Source organism: Lepisosteus platostomus, chromosome 8, assembly GCF_059453375.1.
Source record: "Lepisosteus platostomus isolate fLepPlt1 chromosome 8, fLepPlt1.hap1, whole genome shotgun sequence".
NCBI classification, from domain to species: domain Eukaryota; kingdom Metazoa; phylum Chordata; class Actinopteri; order Semionotiformes; family Lepisosteidae; genus Lepisosteus; species Lepisosteus platostomus.
Window position 1 is genome coordinate 710569 of NC_142618.1, and position 24526 is coordinate 735094.

Consider the following 24526-nt stretch of genomic DNA (forward strand, 5'->3'; position numbering starts at 1 on the left):
CCACCATATGGAACCAGGAGGAAGCTCCACATACAGAACATCTCAAAGGGTCCAGGTGCCACAATGACACAGAACACAGCTCAGAGGTGCCCAGCAAACAGCAGATAACACTTGAGTTAATGTCCAATAGAGCAAGACTGGAATCACTATTTAACTGGAGCTCCTGACGGACTGTACGAAGCCTCTAAAACAACATAAGAATAATGTGTATCCTCATAGTACTGTATGTTAAGGTGTACAACGTTTTCGAACAAGTAATCTTCTGCCATTTTAATTGAGAACCTTTTAACCGTTAGACAGGTATAGCTTCGTTCTTCTATGCTTATTCTCAGTTCATCTTGATATCCTGCCCACAATATTTTCCTTTACTTTTGCCTTAAACTGGTCCATTTCATTACAAAATGAAACATCATAGAAGAGGTTTAGGACCTAAGTTCTAGGCAGAATGTCTTTTTGTTTTATGTCAACAGACTTAAAGAGGAGAAAGGTTATCCCACACTGATGATCATTTTTGCCACACTTGTTACAGCAGAAATTTTCTGTGAAAAAGACACACACATTTTTTCTATGTTGACAGTAGCAACTGTTAATCGTGTTTTCACTCTGGCACCTCCAGTTAATCCATTCAGCTATACCTGAACAGGCACTGAGAAGCCAGACCTCAAATATTAAGCAGGAAGGAGAAACATGGGAAAAAAGAAATAGTTTGTAAATTTACAGCACAGTAAGCACTAATACTTAAGGGGGAATTAAATAAAACAATCTATTGTCATATAATGAAATAGCCCTTAAACTGATACATAATGAATAAATCTGTTAAATTACTGTATATTCTGTCTTTTTAAGAATTTATTTAAAATCCTTATTCAAACAAGCCATGACACCAAAACAAGCCAACCTACTGACAGCTTGAAACAGAACATCTTTCCATTCTTATTTCCTCAAACCAAATGAACATCTTTGTGCAATATCTTTCTGAATCTGTGCTTTTTTATTGTCAAGGCAATTAGCTAATTTCGCAAACTGATTAAATGTTTACTCATAAACTTTATTTTAAGATATCCCCGAAAACTGCTAGAAAAGAAGTAAAATTACATTAAAATACCAAAATTAAATGAACAATAAACTATAACAGAAAAAAACTAAAACCATTAACAACAGCACTAGTAAGTCAGTAGTCTGCAGCCCAGGCCAATGACACTACCCATAAACAAGCCAAAAAGTAAATCTTTAGCCACTGCTTAAAACATTTCTGAAGACTGCTCCCGATGCCAAGCTAATCCACAGCTCTAATGCAATGTTATTAAAAAAGCAGCCCCTGCAACAGATATCCAATTGACATCAGGAACTGCAGGGAGACCCATAGAGGAAGATCTAAGAGTACAGGTAGGCAATTAAGGAATCTACAGCTGAGCAAGGAGGGTATGCACAATCTTGAAACAAGGATGAGCCAGAACTGATGTAACACATTTTTTTAATATCTACTAACTGTGGTCTGGGTGTTTTTTAACAAACTAGGACAATGTGTATTAAGCACAACAGGCATCTTTTCACCAGCTGGTAATCTAAGATAATGTACAGTACAGCTCTTTGAGAAAATAGATGGATAGGATATGCATCTTGCTAATTTACTTCATTTAAATGCTGAATCTGATATAAAATAGGCAGCATATTTCATACTCATATACACTCCACATTTTTTAAAACTAAAATATTTTCAGCACCCAATAACAATAAAACTATTATTACATGGAAAAAAGGGGATCATCGAAAGCACAAAAGAGTTATTTGGATACATGGAGTTGTAAATTCTTCTTATTTTTCCTATCTTTTAGTCAGAATGAGGTCACATTAAATCATTTGCTGGTGTGTTACATATCAACGGTGTTTGCTCATCCTACAGTGAACCCAACTTTCCACTGGCAAACCAATACCAAATAGACTGGTAGTAGGCAGAGTCCATAGTTAGACAACCTTGAAGGTGAAATTCTATCAAATAAAAAAGCCAAAACAGGAATGAAAAAGATAAACTGAGCATTAAAACACAAACACAGCTATGGAAAATTGACCGGAGTTAAAATATCTAGTTCAGTAAAACAAAACATTTAATTATAGCAAAAAGTACTGAAAGATATGAGAATCTGAATTTATGCCCATACAAACATGCTGTATATCAAAGGAAATGTAGGATATAAATGTAATACTTGTATCTATGTATTTAAGATTTACACCACCAAGCAGGAATGCATTCATTCTCCTACAGTAAGCTTTTTATCCAAGCAGTACTGCATTTAAGCCTGTTATTCAGAAACTATATACAGAGGTTCACCTTCTGTGTTAAAAGACAGCTTTCAATTACTTACATACATATAGTAATGTATGACTGTAACCATCCAGGCAGTTTAAATATACTTGGAAAAACCTTGGGACTTGACAGATTAAATTTTAATACAATACTGGCTTCACCGAGAGAAGAGCACAATGGAAAATGGCTTTGCTTTCTAAAAAGTGGTTCCTGCCAAAAACAACTCAAAATGACAGTTTGTGGTTCTGGCCAAGGGAGGTCTTAAGCAGAAAGAACGGCCTGCACAAGGACCCCAACAACTGCAGCTGAAAACTGTTAACTGCCATTTTTAATTCTTGCCCAGCCACTTCATTATCATGGAGCTTATTTTTAGAAACACAAACCAGACAATCTAACCCTACATCCTGCCAATGGCATTCCCACTGAAAAGCAACGAGCTGGAACCTCTGCTTAAACTAAGAAAACTAAAGTAGCTATAAAAATAAAAGGCCGACTTTCGAGCTTACGAGGCTACCTTTCTATCAGTTATTACCAGCAAAACAAAATCTATCAGAAAATGTTTAAACAAAAAGATACATCAAGTGGTAGAAGCTGCGGAGTGTTAAGTATTGTTTACCTGTCAGCTGGCATTGATTAATCTTGTGTTCAGTGAGATCGCTCAGCGACTCGAACACCTGGAGGCAGCTGTCACAGCTGTGCAGAGCTTCCTCTTCTATCTCCTCCCCCTCCTCCAGAGAAACCAGCCTTTTCTTCAGATCGCCTCCTTCGCCATCCTCAGCCTTCCTGCCTAGTTTACAATCGGGATCTGAAAAACGGGTGAGAAATAGTTTAAAACTACAGACCCAGACTACTAGCCTGAGCAATAAACAGCCACCTGAAAGACACTCGGGTAATGTTACGAGATAAGAGCATGCAGACAGACGTACAGTAAAGGGATTGCAATGTGTTCACATGAGTGAAATTCAAAACTATTTGCTCGTAATAACAAACGTGGAGACAATGGCACATGATCCAGACACAAAAGGACAAAATATAAATCAGACAGATCTTACAATTTGTTTTGATTCAAGGTAAAAGTGTGAAAAACAGGTGTGGAAAGTAGGTCATTTACATGTTATCACATGCCTTTAGCTAATTTACGGGACAACAAGCAAATCTAAAAAATGAAGTGACTCCAGACAGTTTCCCCTAAAGTGCAAATGTGGTCTCCAGAGCAGCAGTTTTAAATGTGGAGTGAATCATTTCAATACATTGAAAATACTCTTTAAAATAATGATCAACATTTAATGCATTAAAATCCTAAAAAGTCAGCCATTACAGGTGTTAAAGCAAAGTGGTCATTAAACAGATTTAATGGAACATACATTATAGATACCACTACTGACATTTAATAGAGACATTCAGAAGCAGACTGCAAGTAAATAAGAACAATACCGTAAGGGCATGAATCTCCCTCAATTTCTCTCATAGAAATGTTTCAGATAAAGCAATAGACAGATTCTTGAATAATTTATCCATCCATAAGGGCAGATCCAGGTTGCACACATCAATATTTTTCACTTTATCTTTAATTTTGCTTTTCGCAGAGGGCATGCAATATGTCTTTTTAGCCAGGTAGTGCTACATCGGAGGGTTTCTGAGCACAGGTAGGCGAAACAGTTACTTCAGATAATATTGAACCGTTTCGTGAAAGAGGATTTGCAGCTAAAACGCAGCCTTTTTTAAAAGCCGCTGCGAGGAAAGTGTTCCTGCATCTGTGGCGAAGTCTCTCACTTTTTTTTTAAGAGAAAGCAATATCCCACAAGAAATAGTAGATGAAAATTCATGTGGGCCACCCAGGATTTTGAGATTCTAGAAACTTCAGGACACCATCACACCCACTATTGTCCTCAACTCAAGGGAGCAAATATGAGGGAGGCTTTCTAGTTGGTATCACAGCAGCAGGAGGGTGGAGACGCACCTTGCAGCTGCAAATTTCTCTCAGCTACAAACTGAGCTGAGTAGAATCACACTGACCTCCATAAAAAATCAAACATGTACTTTTTAGTAAAACTGAATGGTTTACCCAGAGACATTTGGAAATGATCCACTCATGAAAAAACAAAGGACTGCCATTCCCTTTTCCTCCAAGTCTTCCAACCACAGATTTATATGTGCTCTAGTCTGCACACGCCAGTGGTGCCACAGAACCGGTCTTTACAATGCATACAGAAGGGTCTCAATACTAAAGAAAAGTGCACAACATAAGCTTCACAACTCAGTGCTGCAGGACTATGACAAGACCAAAGAACAGAAGAACGAAATCAAATGAAAAAGGGTGTCTTTCTGCAAAATAAAAATAAAAATAAAATGCTCTGATTTACCAGCTTTCCAAGGGAATCAGTCTGTGAGCACTGGCAGACTGTTTTAAATACTCAGTGACAGATTCAGTAGAGTGTCTTCAACACAATTACCCCCAGAAGTCAGAGGTAAGGGACTGGAGTTGAAATTAAGGGTACAAAAACTATGTGAGAGGCTGTCAAGGACCTCAATCCTCCCCATTGAAGAAATTAAAATGTGATTCTGTGGTTCAAGAATGAGAATGTTAGATTGAACCTAGACATTCTACATCAACCAAAGACTTCAGGGAAGAACGAACAGTAATATTCGTTTACTTCCACCTTCGCTGTTCCTTAAGTGCCGGGAGTAATATATATATATCATTAATGGGTCAGCAAAGTTCTGGGAAGGAGTCCAGGTCTGACTTAATAACAAGTAAAGATAATAGATACAAGTGATGAACTATCCTTAAAGCCCTCCACAGTGTCTCTAACTTGCAGCTTTGCTCAAATTGAATTAAATTGCTATCTTTGGTTTCAATCTCAAAGTTTCTAATAATGCTGACCATGACTGTCTGTTACCCTTAAGTTTGTACATTTTTGGTTAATAGTATTTATTTCAGTTTTGACACAGATTCTGCAGTATTTTGTTTGATGACCCGAAAATGAAATGGGAAGTCACTTTTCAGAAAGGAAAAACTCATTGAATCAGTAAATTCAGCATGGCACACGCTGACTCACCAATTCAGTTACACATTCCATCGCTCATTATTAAAACGATGAGCATGGACCCAGGTTCATACTGCTGTATGAATCACAGTGCTCAGCTGGATTAGAGCCTGATATTAATGTTCAGGTCCAGGACAGTAATCCGCCTGATGCACACAGGAACACTCTGCATCCTGCTCTGCTAAGACAGTGACTGAATGAGTGAATCCTCGGTGTCTGCAGCTAACGAAATTCAACACTTCTTCACCACTCTTCCCAACTGTTCTGTGCATCCCTGACTGCACTACAGTGTCAACTGAGCATATGAGCAGCGGTTAAGATAGAGACTTGTGATCTCCTTACCTGAGCCACAGATATTTCTTAAATGTGTTGGTAACCCATTTTTAAAGACTGACTACTAAAGTACACGTTTCTCAGAAATGGCTTCAAACACCCAAAACCCTGGAGGAGGTGTAGGAAGGAACTGCTGATTTTTAGCTTTCAGTAACCCTCCTCGACATGCTGTTATTGTTTTCCTGAGATGCATAATCGTAAGTGCTTTCTGCGTTTGGCCTCCGGGTGACAACCTAGTAGGCAGATTTCAGGGAGGATTAACAAACAGGTCTGTTAATGAGATCCTGTATTATAAAACTTTACACATTTTCAATTCATTAAAAAAAAACAAGCAATGAAGTCACCGAAGTTAGAAAATAAACCGGTTTTGGGAATTGTCTGCTTCAACATCTATTGATTGAGATTCTGCATCAGAACCTAGAGGCACATGAGAGACTGTGTCATCGGTGAAGCACGTCAAGGTTAAAACTCTGACCTAAACAATCTTAAAAGACCCCAAAATTCTTCAATGGTCATTTGTCCCAGGTAGACAGACACATCATAATGCACCATTTACATACAATGTACACTTCAGCCTACTTCTGCAGCAATCCACTATGTCTTCCTCCAAATCTTTTTCTAGATCTCTTCATCATTCCTTCTCCTCCTCCCTGGGCTCCCATGCTTTATTAGTTCCTGACTTTTCCCACTCTCTCACACCCGAAGAAGGCTCCACAGCCGAAACAATGTGTTTCTTTCCTTCTCTTTTCAGCGTGGAATGAACCTTTAATTGTTCCAATGTACATTTACATACTTGCATTTATAGCAAAACATTCTGAAGTTATCTGAAGATTGCTGCTTAACTGAAATCAGTGCTTAATTTAAGGGACAAAGCTTGTGCTTCTAAGAACATAATGATACTGCACATTTTGCTTTAATGCAGATTTTTTTCGTTTGAGTACACTCATTAGAAAGAATAGAAATGGCTCATATTGAAACGTTTCACGGCTTACTTAATGTTCAGTGTTCGACCTGAAGACAGCAATTCATCATCGTAAACTCTCAGGTGTGAGGTGACATTTATTAACAGATAACTTTCATCTAATGTTGTGAGTTGCTTTTTCCCCCCTCATCTTGCTGAATGTTTCTGCTCTTTAATATTTATAGTTTTTTAATTGATGTTCTCTTTCTGCTCCTTCTCCCCCACAGGTCCCTCGCTCCCCATCACCCCACGGGGTCTCCCTCTGGAAGGAGGGGCGCCGGTAGCCACAGGCCCCCCTGCAGCTGCTGCCTGCCAATTCTCCAGCCCCCCAAGAGAGGCCCTGCACCTCATCGCCTCGCCGCACCGCATGGAAATGAGCAAAACTGCACGCGTTTCTAGGTTAGCTCCAATCGGAAAGCAGCAGCGCTGGCAAGGCAAGATCTCTGTCCTCGGAAGGCAGCAGATCAAGGCACACAACATTAAAAACACAGTAGAAAGCAGTGGCTTTTTGGGGGGCTCAAAACTTTAAACCATTCTTTGGGCTAGATCCCCCCCCCCCAATGTTGCACTGCACCCACTGGTTAGATTCTCAACTCACTCCAACTGATAAATCCTTCTGAACTTTAAAGAACCCAGGAACACAGGCACAAAAATGAAAATCAGTTACAAGTCATTCTCAGGCAACTTTTTTCACGCACATTGAACATTGAACCCAAGAAATGGGTATAATAAGTGTCATGGATTGCCAGTATGTAAACATGGCAACCAGAATCTATGTGACAAAATGTAACCTGTGAAAATCCTCAGGCAGTAATTCAATCGCCAGATTTTTATCCTCCCAACAAGCTAGAATCTAAAACTCATTGCCCTTTTTCCCTCATCAAAGCTCAGCTAAAGTATTCATTTTTATCACCAGATGACTTCTACTTAGATTCTCGTTATGGGAGGGTAGATGTCAGCACAGACATAATCAAAGGTTATAACTTTCCATCTTATCTGAAGAATCTGCACTGAATCTGAAATATCAGATTATTAAAATATTTCATATGGATAGTTCTCATTTATTTAAAAGTGAAACTTTTAGTACTACTTTGTGGTTAATAACAGTACAGTTTTAAACTTAAGTAGTGAAAAGTAGGTTCCTACTCATAAAAATAACTACAGATAGGTAATTTGTATAGTGACAGAATTCACTAGTTTTGCAATGTTTAGAAGTGCTCCAAAAAAGAGAAACTAAAGATGTTAAGTATATATTTTGGAAATAAAAAACATGAAGGTTCAATAAAGCAAAGTAGAAAGTCTATAAGGTTCTTTCATTATCAATACTTTCCTGCTCCAGTGTTCACCCACATTATAAGATAAGATCACTTCTTGTTAAGTGATTAAGATCACAACTGGATAGCCATATACAATTTCTTGCATTTAGAATTTGTCTTTTCGCATACCCCAGCTTGCTCTCGATGAGACACATACACACAGACAGGTCAGAGCGCAGGGTCAGCCATTGTACAGCGCCCCTGGAGCACCTATGTGAAACAGCATTAAATAAGCACCTGCCACCACACTACTCCAGAGGCAGAAACTTTCTTGTAGCTTCATACTAAGCTAGAAAACAGTTTTCATAACTTTTGAAAAAAAAAAGAAAAAACAGCTGTTCTATTCCTATTGTTGTTTCTTAATATCAGTAATATCTATAATACTTCCTAACAGGGCTCTTCTGAGAGCTACCCATTTTTGTCACACTTTGAATTTCAATTTAATTTTTCCAGCTCAAAGGTGGCTAACGGACCTCAAAATGTTTCAGCGTAAGGAAACAATCACAATTGCATGCGAATGCAGGATATTTATCGAAAGATCAGTGGCTCCTGAACATGAAAGCCACCACGTCTGAACTTTTCATCTCAGAGAGAAAATTGTGTGAAAAGGAAAACAGGATAGGCAAGAACATGGTGTAGTGGCCAAATGTGCTGAAACAATTTGGGATTAGGGATTGCCATGCACACTGTGCAATATAAATAGACGATTAGGAAGCAGACTTGTGGTTGAAAGGTTTAATTTTCAACCTCATAATTACAAAATTAGAATTAAAAACACACAGCTAGACTAAACCTCAGGGAAAATAACCACCGGACTTACAGTCAATGTCCAGCGCTCCTGGGTGCTTGACACAAGGACGTGCCTGAAGGGAGAATGAAATCAAACAACACTGCTGCCCAACATGCATGTGCATTAAGAGATCGACAGGAAGACCAGGCATAACTAGACACTCATAAAGTGTTAAGTTTTGTGTGACAGAATGTCTAGAGTTAGTGCAACTGTTTTTTTTAACAAAACTTAATATTCATTGCTCATTCCTTTGAGAATACTGTTACACATAATCAATATTAATACGTCATCTAAAATTATATTTAATCTGATTCTGCCTGCTTGGTTGTATTTCAGTCCACTGTCCAGATGTCCTCATTATTTGGATCACTTGTGTATGAGAAAATGAACAAACTGGGCAGTACATCAAGCTTCATATAATTCATATTAAATATCACAAAATACTTTAGGATTAGACCACGAAATGTCTGAGAGAATAAAACAGGCTCAACATAATTACAGAATTTATAAGAATTACTTGATATGTAAATAAACAACTGAGCAACAACCCATTTGAAGGTGCTCGTAGAAACATACAACAGGCCAAATTCAGGCAGTGCGATCCTGTGATTCAGTATTTCAGCACAAGACAATATTGTGCATTACTGATGCTACATTTATTTCTGATATATAGTGTATATAGAGTGCTTAAGCCTTCTGCAATGGAATACAGGAAATTAATTAGAACTCAATGAAAAATCACTTTGATTCATGAATGTCATTACAAATATAGAGATATATGATATAAATATTTAATAAGAATCCAAATTTATTTGTGGATCAAAAATGGCACTGAGCACCGTTCTAGTATAAAAAGAAACAGCCACACTGTAATCTTCAAAACTTTGTTTTGAATAGCCTTATTCAAATTTGCCACATTGTTTTTGAAGTGTGATGTTAAATTACTCATATTCGTTAACAATAGATATCGCAAACAAAATATTCATAACAATGATAACTGTTGTTAACGTCACTGTAATGAAGAATAAACATATAGTAATCAGTGATACCTCATAAAATTTATTAAAATTGAACAAGGAATTAAAACAGATATGTATAAATGACCCCTACTTTTAGTAGTCTATTGAAAACACAATTACCCACACACAAGCCAAAAACACTGACATTACAGCTAAAACCAAAAGCAGAAACAGGGCAGCATGAATGCCTGAAAATGAAAGGCATTTAAGATTTACAACTGTCAATAACTTCACACTAGGTAAAGAAAAAAATATATCAAAGCAATCCAAATGAGAAGCAGGCTTTGACCCCTCTTGCTTAGTGGGAGAATATTTAACAAAGGCTCTTGCAACTCGATAACAGAAGTTGAAGACGAAAGGAAATGAATAATACAGTATAAACTTTAGAAGCCATGAACTGAGACTTCCCTTTCAATAACAGCATATACATAACCCACTGAAACATGTCTGTCTATGATTGATCTTTGTGCTTTAAATGTATTACTTCTGAACTTCAGTGAGTTTTAGATCTCTCTGCATGCAAGATAATTCAGTCCACTCCATTTTAGTGAATTTGACATCCATTTCCAGAAAATAGCTGGAACCTTGCACAGTAAGGATAAAAAAATGAATCATGTGGTTATAATTATATACAGGCAGCACAGTGGTAAAGCAAAACTGTGGTTCTTCACTCTATGGAGCACACAGAAAAAAAGACTCATTAAATCTTTCAACAGAGATGAGTATCATACTATATATATATATGCTCAGTTTTAAATATACGAAAGCCTTCTTTCACAAAACCTACAACAGCACCTTTTCATAACTATTCTTGTAACACTTCAAAATAAAGGAAAAGAACAGCTAGAATATATCTGGGGGCCAATTTATAAACTTATTGGCTGCTTTATGTCATCAGATATTTCCATGTTTTCAATAAGTTACAAGGATCCAGGCAGTTTGGAGATTCACAGCAACTTGGTAATTGTGTTCAATGAATAAGGAATAGATGGATTTCATTATTTATTGAGACCCGCTTTGATCTAAACGCTTATTAGAGCATTTCTAGTGCAATTCTCAAAATTTCCACTTAGTTATGACAACGTCTTCATGTTTTTTTAAGCCTACAAAAATGGCACATATAACAAATATGAAAGCTATCAGATAAGGTAATTTGTAAAAATAAATACAGCAATATCATATCTGGCAGTTCTTTTTCATTGCAGCAAAACAAGGAAGAATACTGAAGATCACCCAGACAACAGTTGTAAGAAAAGTATTTTCCCATCAAATTAAAATATTTACTAAGATATTTAAATACAGTTTCAGTTTTGTCCATTACTTTTTTTAATGATATGTTATTAAAAAGATGTTTGAATTGAATTATAGGAGACTGATTTAATGAAAATGTTGCAAATTCCTGCATCATACCGCATGCACATTTCCAAATACAAAGCAGTAAAGTAAAAAGAGCATCTAGAGATTTCTATCATCTAGCTGCTACAGTTAGGACAACCTCACAATTCAGAAGAAACTGTTACATTTGTCAGTTTCTTCTTTTTATATTGCTTTAATACAGAAGAAAATTCCCCTCATGCTCTGAATATCATATATTCAATATGAAACTTCTACATTTAATTCCTTCTACAGCGAGTCCTGCTTGAGAAGAACACGTGGAACAGTCACACACCTGTGCCCTAATATGAGTACATCTCAATGAGCCTGCAGCCTGACCATGTTTTAAACTCAGTATCCGAACAAAAACGCTAGAAGACCAAATTAATTCAACCAGTGTACAGTGCTTTCTAGGTCTGGGGTACGGTTCTCTCAGCTCCAATTTTAATGTCTCTCCACCCTCCAATGCTGTACAACAGAAATACTGTATATCAGTACCTTTGCTCAAAGAAAACAATGCGATGTATAGTCTACGGAGAAACTAAAGGGAATATGGTATAACTCCATACTATATTTAGAGTATAAATGATATTGGTAGAATTTAAAAATTTTAAAAAGCTACTTTCTGGTGCATCAGGTTCTATATTTATGTCCCTCCTGCGCTTTTATTTGAGTCTTGTTTTGGCTTTAAAACTCCAGCACGGATACAGCATCCCTCATGATTATAAGCGGAAACCTAAAATGAAAAAAGTATCCCTTTTCACCCTAATTTCACTCTCCTTCTAACTACACAGCTAAAATAAAAATGTTATCGGCCTTTGAAGATAAATTGGGCACCAGCTTCATTACAATATTTGCGCATTTGTGTCCATCTCCTTCCCTTTAACAGAAGGAAGCAGTGACAAAGCAGGCAGCACATGTGCCCATCATCTGAAGGGAGGGACAGAATTGTGAGATAAGCTTTAAATACAGTTGATCAATGCTGTATCTGCTTGCCCCAACTTAAATGCAATCACCATGATTTCAGAATTGGACTGTGGCACACACCAATTTCATTTAAAGAAAGGCAACAATAAGCAATTTACGGAGCATGAATATGCTGTTAAGTACTGTAAACACTGAAAAAAAAAATTGTATTGTATAAATTAAAGTTGTAGTTTATTTTTGTGTGTGTAGTGAGCCATTTCAGCATCATTAAGCCCCTTGAAGAGGCCTCAATTTCAGTTATAGAAAAATTAGCTTATGCTTGAACAGAAGCAGTGCATCAACTATGGGAACTGAACAGAAACCATTATTTAGAACTGAAAAGATTCATGACTCCTGCACAACACCAGTGAAGTGTTCCTGATTGTAGCACTCCTTCTAAAACAATTCACTTAGCAATCATGTTAATGGACAAAGAACTTCAAATAACCTGTGCATTTAATTGAAAACAAATCAGAACAATATTCCTAAAAAGTAGCTTAAAATTGATTACAATACACACCACACTGATATATATATACAGATATACAGATTACTTTGAACACTAGGATTTTTTAAAAATGAGCCCAACGGGTTTTTTTTTCCTCATTTCTTAATTTGCACATCTAACCTACTGCATAACATATTTTTTAATTTCTACATGGATAAAAGAAGGTATTTTTGAGCTGGTGCCACTGGCAAAATAATTTTATTAAGTGTGACAGACAGTTGTGTACAATATTCCTGGTAAGACATTATTGTACAATGTAGAGATGTATTGACAGTTTAGCCGGAGGACAAAAAGCAGCAAATTACAAAATAAGAGACACTGCTAATTGGAAAATTTGAAATTTATTTTAAAAATACACAAAACTGACTTCTTGAAATGTACATATTTACAGACACAAAATGCAAATTCAATCACACATACAATGACCATCTACACATGTGCATACAAGTTTTCCAGAATCCGATACTTAGGGGAAATCAAACTGAGGGATGTATGGAAAACTAATCACATACAGGATGTCACAGGCTTTCTCAGAAGGGCCATTTGCTCAGACCCAACATTGATTCTGAAGACATTGCTATCGCAGAGACTTAAATACAGAACTTAGACATGACGGGGAAGTTGTAATCAGTCCCTCCTATTAGCAACAGTTTGCTGGATGACAGCTGGTCTCCGGGGACTGGGCTCATCAAGCTATGCTGAATCTCCCTGGTAGGGATGACAGCAGCAGCAAAACCTCTGATGGATCAGAAAAATCCATAAGATGCAGACAGTCTGCACTGGGTGCCACATTTATGCAACAGCATTCTCTGTGGCTTGACAAAAGCTTATTAATACTTTATTACGGCAGCTTGGAGTATAGAGCCTGCAGCTTCTGGGCAAAGTAATCCATATTAGGTTTAAAATAACTACACATGAGATCTAACCTTTACCAGAAAAAACTACATTAGTAGCAGCCCTCATTCATAACGGCCATTTGAAAGCATGACCTGGATTTTTCTTTTCCTGGAGGGCTCAGTGAAAGCCATATGAAGAAACACATAAGACACTCAACTGGTTAGCACATCTTTTTTTGGATCTGAAACCGTAAAACATCACACAAAAGCATTATCACACTTTAGAAATCCGATAATCATCAGACTAAACGAAATACAGAAAAGTAGCACTTGCAATTCCTTCCAATCGCTAAAACAAATAATGAAGGTAAGTTCAACACTGATTTTACCCCCTTCCTAACCAGAGCCATTTGACAAACACTCTGAATCTCAACATAATTCAATATTGCAAAAATCTACGCATGCATTATGTTTTGCAATGAATGAGGCTACATTTTTGTTTTTGCTGAAATTCATCATAAATATAACAGTCAGCATAACTATGTTAGATACAATTCAGAAACCTGTTCTGAAAAGATAAATGAAACCTCATTAAAGGAAATAACATTACCGCTTGGAGTGGCTGTCTGCCCCACAGTAGGCTGCTGGTCCTCTGTCTCATTTTCTTCTACTGCCATGAAAGAAAAGAAGAGAAAAAAGTTATTAGGGAAAGGAAAGTGAAAGGAAAACTGGCTGAATCAGCTTTGTGTCTGAAAGTCAACCTGAGACTGACAAATTGGTTACAGGAGACTTTTTGGCAGCTCAGAGGTAAAATGCAAAAGTCTCTTTGAGGATAAAGCAACTGGTTGAGTTGGAACATATTCCAGAAACGCAAATGCGGTCCATTTCATATCCAAAGGCTTTGGCTCTAAAGATAATGCCAACTGAATTCAAACTACTCAACTGGCAGATCAGTCATCTGCAGAAAAATACTAATAATTCTCCTGAGATTGTAGAACAAAGCTAGCAGTTGCCAGTTTACTATACTTTTTCACCTTAGTTTGGGCCAAGATATTTCTTTGCATTGCGAACTGCAATTATAAGACGACAAAGTATTTTTACTGGATATCAGACATTTCCGAATGTCTGTTCAGAGCAAAATGCTGACAGATGACTGGAAAAAAAAACCTGGAACTGTAGCATGACATATCAATACAGCACTATATCATGATACCAGATGCCCAGAGCTCTGGTGACAGTTTAAACACATATGTCAATAACTGCAAACACAGTATCGTATATCATTTTCTTCTAAGAAGCCAGTCCCTGTCTGTCACATGCTCCTTCATATTCTGTGCTTCAATAGCACAGAATGTGCCCCAGGAAATCCATCATTTTGTCATGGAACTTTATTATGAAATCCGTCACACAAAAGGGTGTCCTGCATGCAATGTAAACAGTAAAAGGAACATACTGAAAAATAACAGAAGACCGTTTACGTCCACCAAGCACTGAAAAATACATTTTTGTCCTTTAGTAAATAAACAAATTAGCATTTAAGAGGGATTGTTCTGATCATCTTCCTGGATTATTATTCTCAGTAAATCCAATGACGCTGTAACTAAAAGTTACACATTTGTCACAGATACAAAGACAATATTAACAAAGAGGCAAAAATAAAAGAGTTCAGTGTTTGCTACTGTCTTCCCATGTCCTATAATTCCAGGATTGTCTACGAGTTTAGTTTAGGTGTTGTCATTACATACAGACATTACCATTCATTTTCCCCTTGTTACATTTACTAGACAGATCTGTGCTTGTTTTGACCTTGTTCTAAAACCCCACCTTAAAGAAGCTGTCACTTCTGTTATAGTAAATAATATTTGGAAGTTTACATACAGTACTGCATTATTAATGGACTCTCATGTCCCCGACACAATGCTGTTTTTATTATGTACATATTTCACACATGACTCGGTAACACATGTTAAAGCATGCAGATGTACTGTAACCTCAAACATCTGAAGTGTCACTGTCATATCTGAATTGCTGACAAGGTGATGTTTAATACTAATAAAAATAAGGTGTGACACCTGGGGGAAAACCCTGATAGATGAAGCCTTACGACTCTGATCCACGACGTAACCTACGGCACTGTATTTTATTAATACCTAGCTCAAATATAGAATTGGCAACTTTAAATTTTGTGAAGAACTCCTTGTTAATTAGGGAGCAGTGTTTCTTTTGTACTTACACAAGCACGCAAAGACCTTGGGGGCCACATACCAACCTGCAATATAGCACTTTCTTTTCCTAAGACCTAAATAATCAATGTCATGAAACACCAGGCTTGTAAGCTCTCTCAAACTCGCACCAACGAACTCCGAGCACAAAAAGAAGAAAGGATGTTTGCAGGTGCAAAAAATAATTTACTGAAGCTTCTACCATAATAGTTCTCAGTCAAGAACGCCACGAATTGTGAAAAACGTCAAACAAAAGCTAGCATGCTACTGGAACAATGAACTCATTTAAAATAGAAAATAAACAGAGACCTTAGGCAGTAGATTTAATTTGCAGTATCTCCTAGAATGCATTGAACTTGCATTAAAATGTTCTGGGACACAGCACCAACGCCTTTTCCATGGCAGTTATTGAATGCTAATAACGTTATTATTCAGATTTTCCTGCTCTGTCTCTTCCAAACAATGAAACAAAAATTTCTGCATAAATACTACTGTTATCTGCAACCTTTGCATCTTGACCGGATGGTATTGAAAGTCTCTTTGGATAAAGGCATCTGCCAAATGAATGAATACAGATGCAAATAAAATCTACTGTGTCAGTTTCTTACCGATATAAAATCAGTTTTTGTTTCCATCTTGCTGGCAAAGATTCATGTAAAAAAATAAAATGTGATGACTCAGAATTGTTTTGTTTGAATTATCCCTCAGCTAAAGTAGCAGCAGCAAAAGACTGATTTCATGATAAATTTGTTTCTTCTTTGGATCATTTTCAAAACGGTTACCAAGATTGCCTGGATCATCCAGCTGAAAATGGCTTGTCATTTAAAAACAACCGTGCCCAAAAAAAGGAGTATATCATAAGCTGTACAGCTTATCATTTGTACAGCCCTTTGTTGCTAATTATAATAAGTGCTAATATTTATGTGTAGATTAAGCTGACATCTGCCCATTTCAGAACTCAGACTAGAATAGGGTGGAATCATCCGAGAGCAGCTGACCGGAAGGGCAGCTGGTTTAGAGCACAGCCCAAATCACATCAATGTATCGCACTGTATAACAATGAACTAGGACATGTCCAATTAAAAAAGAAAAACATGCTGAAGTACATTATAAAGATTTTACCACTTACAGGACTTAAAGGTCTGAATCACTTGTGCGCAACAGGCCTTTGTGCCCAGTTGATAAGGACACGCATCTCTCCAACAACAGAATACGAACAAATTTAAAAAGTACACCATCAAGTAAAGAGGGTTAATTCTAAACCAAAAGAACAGCCCAGTAAACAAGCAGTGTTACACAGCAGTGATGGGGCTCCAGATACAAGAAAGACACAAAACAATAACCTCAAAATGTCACCCTCATGATTTCTCCTTTATAACAGAGACAACTGTAAAGGTCTGTGACATATTAGTTTTTTTTTCTTGGTCTGAAAAATTTACCTTTTAAGAAGAAGTGGTAAACATGAGAGTGTTCCCACTAGAAGATATACTGAGATACTGTTGAGGTATTTAATTAACTGTTACCAAGAAGGGGAAATACATCTTTAAGTGCACCTGTGCTATATCAACACCTTCTGTACATGTAATGAACTCAAAGCAACAATCTAAAAAAATCTCCATATGCTGACATATTACCTTCAGTGTACAATTTCAAATCACTATAGTCTGAGATTACAGACGAGTATGTATTTATTTTACTTTATTAAAAAGCAATTATCCCTGTTCTATGTATAGCTCTATTCACCCATCTCATCTGTGCAAGAAAAATGTGCCTGATACTGTAAAAGTATGTGCACCATAAGGAGCACTTAATAGCTAAGCAACTCCTGTAATTACCTGTGATTTTATCATTAGAGAAGGTCATCTCATACCAGGGACAATCCTATCAGATAAATACCACCAGAACTAGAGTTATTGGAGAAATTGTTAAAAATTAACTAAAATTATCTCAGTTTTAATGAAGAAGTAAACTTTATTCAGTGTCTCCTTTTGTGTCTGGGAATATAACATCCAGCATTCAGTAATTAAATGTACAGTAATTCCACCCATCTTCTAACCATCCCATTCAGGGTCACAACATTAATATAATAATTCATTTTTATTAACAAGTATTTGTTTCTTACACCCCCCCCCCAAAAAAAAGACACTTTATAGCGATTACATTTTATTTTATTTTTATTTAAAATCTATGTTATCTGAATAGAACTTTAAATTTTATCCTGAAGTTTTGTACTTGACTATCACAGGTTGTCTAATACATGCTTTTGAAGTAAAACTCTATACAAAACACTTCATTTCAACTTTAGAGGAATTAGCTTTCCACAACAGGCCAACACAATTCTATCCAAAAAGTTGGTTGCTGTTCCAAGCTTGAGAATGCATGGATTTCAGCAGCAGGAACAGAACAAGGGACTTTAATTTTGCTGTACCAGGTAGAAAAGTGTCTCACCAAGGATTTTGCAGCTTTCAGTTACAACCCTGCAGCCGAACATATACAGCAGAACTTAAAGGGACAAACTGCTCACATGAAGTTATTACAACAGGCATTTAATTCACGGAACTGGGAGGCAGTATCCAGGAGAAGCCACGGGCCTCGTAATAACATTTCAGACACTCATCTGAAGAAATAATTTGCTTATTTCCATTTAAAACAAAAAGCAGGGCATCAACAAAAAACCATGGGCAGATCTGCACATGGCAGCGTTGCAGTTCAGAGAACGCAACAACATGGAGCCCATATTCAGATCAAACCCCACAGTCACCCATCACGTTAATGACAGCACATGAAGGACTGCAGGGGAACAAGTATTCAAAGACCTCCCAGCAGAACGTTTCAAGGTTCGCTCATTGCCACGTAATGACTTGCGTGTCTGCTGGACATGACATGCCTACAGCAGGAAGCAGGAGTGTGTCACAGCCTTCCATCTCTGCTCCCACCTTGCTTCTGAACACTTGGGGGGATGTAGCTCAGTGGTGGAGTGCGCACTTCGCACGTGTGAGGTCCCGGGTTCAATCCCTGGCATCTCCACAGTGCGGCGGCTCTGTGGCTAAGGTTCTGCACCTGTGGCTGGAAGGTTGTCAGTTCGTATCCCGCATATCCCGTATCCCTACTCCGTTGGGTCCCTGAGCAAGGCCCTTAACCCCAACTGCTCCAGGGGCGCCGTATAAATGGCTGACCCTGCACTCTGACCCCAAGGTTCTCTACCTGTCTGTGTATCTCATGGAGAGCAAGCTGGGTTACGCCAAAAAAAAAATCCTAATACAAGATACTGTATATGGCCAATAAAGTGATCTTCATCTTCCTCTACAACATTATCTGATGTTGTTTTGCAAATTGCCTGTTGTCTCTGTCTTTTTCTTATACAATTGTATTGTTGTTTTTTGTACTACTTACCGTCTGAGAGCTAGCTAAATAGCATTTCGTTATACCATATACCTGTGTATGAGTAAAATGACAAACTTGAACTTGAGTTTTACTTCTGACCACTGCCATAGAGAAGAACCCTACACCCTCTTCCACCTGGTGCAGGAACCCCAGACAATATCAGGCACATGATGTATGACCACACTGCTTTTCCAATGTGGTGAAGAGGCTGCAGACAAGCCAAGGCCAATCGGCCCATCTCTCTCGCCCGGCAGTTCGGTGGCTCAGTGAATCTCAAGTGTCGTCAAGCCGTTTCCTGAAGGAGCCCTGAGTCTGGGCCGCCCCCACCTGGCAAGGGCTTCAACCGGATATTATTGATTAACACTTCAGTTTGCTTCTCTAACTCAAAACTCCACTTTTTCCCCTTGAAAAAGCATAAATGAGAAAAGATTACTCTTAAACAATTAGCAGGGTTTCTTTACTACACTTCTAGAACTATAACACTTAGATAACTCAGCGCATTCCAGCAGGGCCTTCATGTTGTATGGCCTGGTCTTCATAGCGCTTGCACCCTTATTCCATGCCTGAGAAAACTGAACGATATAGTGTTTAGAAATCTCTACAGTCTTGTTACTTCCAACAAACAAAATGTGATACTATCAGTCATACCACACACTTTAAATAACATAAGCAATTTATTTTTCACTACAGAATGAACAAAAATCAATCTTTCATGAACATAAGAACAGCTACAAATGAGAGAAACACATTCATCCCAAGCCTGCTTTTTAAATGAGTCAGGAATTCTACAAAAATATTGTTTTCTAAGTAAGTTAAAAACAACTGTTTTTTAAGCTTGATTATGTTCTTGAATGCATTTTTACTGTGACATTTAAATGCACATTTTTTGTCTTTCTGCAAGAAAAAAAAAAGGCGTTCATGGCATTTTGTAGAAAAAGGCTTAATGAATTCCCCATTGTTTCTTTCCAAATTGGTACAAAGAACTCCACAGTTTTGTTTATTTTCCCTGTAGGTGAAATCAAGGAGGTGAGGCAGAAAAATACACTTAACAATTGATGATGGCAAGAGAACAGAACTTTTACATTAAAAGTGGGAATAATAATTTGTAACCATTGGGTAGTTCTTCAAGATTTTGCATCTTTAACCATTTTAACCACTTTTCCTTAGGATTAGAAAGCTATAAGTCTTTCTAATCCTTCTTACTCTTGTATTCCTCTTCTCCACAGGATCCCTCTGTAAATTAGACTTCTGCTAAGTTGGGCATTCATCATTAGGGCTCACTAATATGTGTTCTGTGAAAATAAGTACAAACTAACCAGTGAAAATGTTCTCCATTTAACAGGTCTCGCTTGTGTATTTCAATTATTAATAAGTGTAATGCTGTTATATCAGAAGATAATTCACAGTCCAAAAATAACCCAATGCTAAAAAATACTAGAACGTTCTTTTAAAAGACATAAGGCTCGTTTCACTAGATAACCCTTTCAAGTGCACCCATATATATGATTTCCGCATTTTAAGTCTTTTACTTTAAAAAAAAAAGGAATTTTATCACTGTAAATATGAATTTCTTGAAAAAAATACTTAGACCACTGCATTCAAGTGCCTTTCATTGGTTTAGATGCAAATCCAAAGTCCTGACCTCTTGTTCATTAAAGATCCCATGACCCTGTTCTGGTTAAATTTCATTCCGATTTACCACAATATGGCACAAGTTTACTCCTTAACTCAACTGAAGTCACTTCTCACTTCTCCACCGGCTCTGCTGTGTGGTTGAGCTACTGACACATCATGGTCTCCATGTGTCACCTAGATGGGTGCTACACTTCGCTTGTGTTTGAAGTAGGTCACCTTCTCCTTGTGAAGCACTTCAGGATATTTTATCACATACAAATGCAATCAATTAATTACAACTGTAATACTAATAGCACCTTAATGCTTCTATTCACAGAAAGTAACACATTGGTTACTCAAGAATGTAATACAACAGTAGTAAGTAATATGCATGTAACAGGAACAAGTAAACAGTTTATCCCATGCTGAAAAGAGAAGAAAGGGGAAACAACGTTTCGGCTGTGACACCTGAAGAAGACCCCATAGCCAAAATGTCGCATTTCCTTCTCTTTTCAGCAGGGAATAAACGGCGGAGTGGTGGATCTGTGGCTAAGGATCTACGCCTATGGCTGGAAGGTTGCCAGTTCAAATCCCGCGGCCGGCAGAGGAATCCTACTCTGTTGGGCTCCTAAGCAAGGCCCCTTAACCCCAACTGCTCCAGGGGTGCTGTACAATAGCTGACCCTGCGCTCTGACCCCAGGCTCTCTCCCTGTCTGTGTGTCTGTGTGTCTCATGGAGAGCAAGCTTGGGTATGCGAAAAGACAAATTCCTAATACAAGAAATTGTATAGGGTTAATAAAGTGATGTTGTTGTTGTTGTTGTTGTTAAACCTTTACTTGTTCCTTTGCAGCCTATGCATGCTGACGCAGCTCCCTACTTGAACCATGCGCAAGCAACAGCTAAGTAACAGTCACATTCTCCAATATTGGCTTTGAAATAAGAAACAACAGACATCCAACAAGTAGTAATAAGAACATTCAGAAATTAAAAATGAAGGAATGAGTCCTTGATTTACCACAAAATTGTCGACTTGTTTATTGATTAAAATCTGCCTTTAGCTTCCCCAGCAATTAGTTATGCTTTCTGCATAACTAATATTCACACAAACTATATTTTAGTTTTCTATAAATTTGCTAATTGCAAAACACACAATGTCATATAAATGCCAACTGAGCAGGACTCTGCCACACCTGTGACACTGGCAGTATCTCCTTGTGGATCATCAAGGTCACAGGCCGCCTTTCGCTTTCATGTGGCGAGTTTCTCTTACACGAGAGTTAAAAAAACAGCTAATCATTAAAATGTAAGATAAAAACGATTCAGATCGGTCGTTTAGTATTAGTGCTACATGCCGTCATTAAGGTCTTTAGAACAGACCACAAGGCTCGGCATAATCCACGGTTTTAACATTTGGCCACTGTCACTGTTCATTTCCTAAATCTCAGACATGCTTTGGAGACCATTTACGTTGTGACAGATGAAAAGGAAAATGACAAATTTTGAACTCTTGAAAGCACGAGAAGAGGCACTAGACAACCTGGCCTCATTCATACAGAACTGGATTCTGAAGGTGCTCTTTGAATCACATAATCCCTTCACCTGCACTAAATTGTTTCTTAAATAACTTAACACATCCTGAAATTAAAATAGTCAATAAAAATAAAAACAAGAAAGCATGGTCACCATCACTCTCAATACTTGTTTGTAATTGTCTTGCTGTAACATTTTGCGTTGCTTTTACATGTCTTTTTACTTAATACCAACTTCTGTAGTGAGCTGTTCACGGTTCCAGCCACTACCCAGACCGAGAGTAGCTGTGAGGCGTCAGTGTCCGTCACTGAGAGCTTGCAGGAATAAGGGCTATAGATCACTATTGAGCAGATCACTGATGACAAAGTTAAGGTAACTGAAAATAATTTAAAAGATGCCGTTTACTGTCTGAATTTTGTGTAATGGTTTGGTAATACCATGACGACATCATTAACTAACATTAATTATTCAGCAACAATCTAGTGCTCACTTTACGTGTTTATTACTTTCGGTCTCGGAGAAAGGTATAAATTCCACTATGGCTCCAAGGTTCTGTTTTTTCTACAGCCTGATGGCCAGTCTACATGAATGCTGTTTCATTTACCTTTGTACTTTACCAAAGTACTGTCAAGCAACTTATTTGAGTTAATGTAATTCAAAGTAAAGAGCAGCATGGTGGCACAGTGGTTAGCAATTGCAGCGCTGGGGCCCTCGGTTCAATTATGAGCCTGGGGTGCTGTCTGTGTGGAGTTTGCATGTTCTCCCCTGGTTAATTTGGATTTCTCCTGGGCACTCCGGTTTCAGGTTAACTGGCTTCTGGGAATCTGGCCCTGGTGTGAGTGAGTGTGTGTCTCCGTCTGTGTGTCCTCTGATGGACTGGTGTCCTGTTCAGGGTGGATCCTGTCTTGCGCCCGTTGCCTGCTGGGACAGACAGGCTCTGTCTCCTCTGTGACCCTGAATTAGACAAAGCTGTTAAAAAGTGGTTGAATAATTCAGTCGTATTTTTTCATGTTAATTCAACAAAGCCCCAACAAAACAGGAATTTTTTAACAGTTTCCTTAGGTTTACTTGATGATGGAGTCTACAATTCTTTAGAAGGTTTTTAACTTTGTTAATACATTTTAAATGTAAAACCTATGTAACTATATACCTATGTTATGTTTTATATATATTATATATAGATTTATATTTATATATTTGCTCTATTAAGTATTTATTATATAGAGTGATTTATCATTTCAAATGTGCATGTGCAACATTGCATTTTCCTCAGCTACAGAAATAATTCAAAATACTGAAAATATCAGCATCATTTTAAAATATTTTATATTTTTCATGATTGTGGTTTTTATATACAGTAAGCTGAATGTCAACAGAAACAGATCTCTCTATTCTTACATATATAGGTTTAGGAAACAAAATTATATGGATTATGGCCAATGATTAAATGTTTTTACATTGTTTTCATTATTTAATAATTTGTTGCTGGCTATGGTCAACTCAAGTGATTGACTGTCCTATAAACTCTAAATCAACCTGTTAGTGAGAGCACTGACTGGGCACAGGTAAGGAGGTGATTTAACCTGTTGAATGTCAAACATGGCAAAATCAAGAAAGAAAATCACGAAGGGATCAATATGCCCTGCTTATCTCGACAACGATGCTCTGTCATTAAATGTAACGCACTCCACCCACGATGGGGCACACTCACAACATCCTGCAAGATCTTTTGATTTTTGATGGTTTACGCAAGTGTCCTGTCGCTACACAACCCTACTTGCAGTAATTGATGGCAACCTGACCACAGTAACCAAACCTGGGACCTCACGTCCTGAGAACTTGTCCTGACATTAAATTTCAGAAGGACAATGCACTTCTTCTTGCTTTGTGGAGCACAGGTTTTACTGCAGGGGGAGAATAGGACAATTATGCTATTGGGCTGCCAGACTTGAACATAAGTGGATGACTTGTGAGATCGAGGGTTGGGAGCCCAGTGAACAAGCACATGACTATCCAGGCTCCGTGAGAGGAGTGCAAGAGAATCACAGAAGGCAGCACGTGCAACCTGGTGCAAAGCACGTGTCACAGATGTTACGCTTGTACTGCCTCCAGTGGTGGCCACAGTGGACCCCCTGTTGATCAACTGTGTTGATGACAACAGTTAATCAGCATAATGAATTTGCATGTCAATAAAATGTCACTGCACCTGCTACAAAAAATCCTCCAATGTCTTGCAGTTGCAGTTTTTAGTGGTGTTTCTTTTGTTTCTCAGAATGTGCCACTAAACTACATGATGTCACAGCAGTGGAAGGTCACTTTGG

At 37.8% G+C, this 24526-nt stretch overlaps 1 protein-coding gene and 1 non-coding gene across 5 annotated transcripts in view; one reads left to right on the forward strand and one right to left on the reverse strand.

Annotated features, from left to right (window-relative positions):
* The window catches only part of znf521 (zinc finger protein 521), a 188633-nt gene that overhangs the window by 155364 nt on the left and 8743 nt on the right, over positions 1–24526 (reverse strand). For 3 of the 4 annotated variants that reach the window (XR_015940675.1, XM_088641986.1, XM_088641988.1), the window contains 2 exons: positions 14066–14125; positions 2922–3110 (listed from right to left, as the gene is read on the reverse strand). Coding sequence is in view for 3 of the 4 variants with exons in the window: in XM_088641986.1 (XP_088498112.1) it covers positions 2922–3110; positions 14066–14125 (249 nt within the window). In the remaining variant the exon portion in view is untranslated. The remainder of the gene's footprint in view (positions 1–2921; positions 3111–14065; positions 14126–24526) is intronic. The other variant, XM_088641987.1, reaches the window with a different exon arrangement.
* On the forward strand, positions 18633–18704 carry trnaa-cgc (transfer RNA alanine (anticodon CGC)). Its single transcript has one exon. It is a non-coding gene; the product is annotated as a tRNA-Ala (tRNA).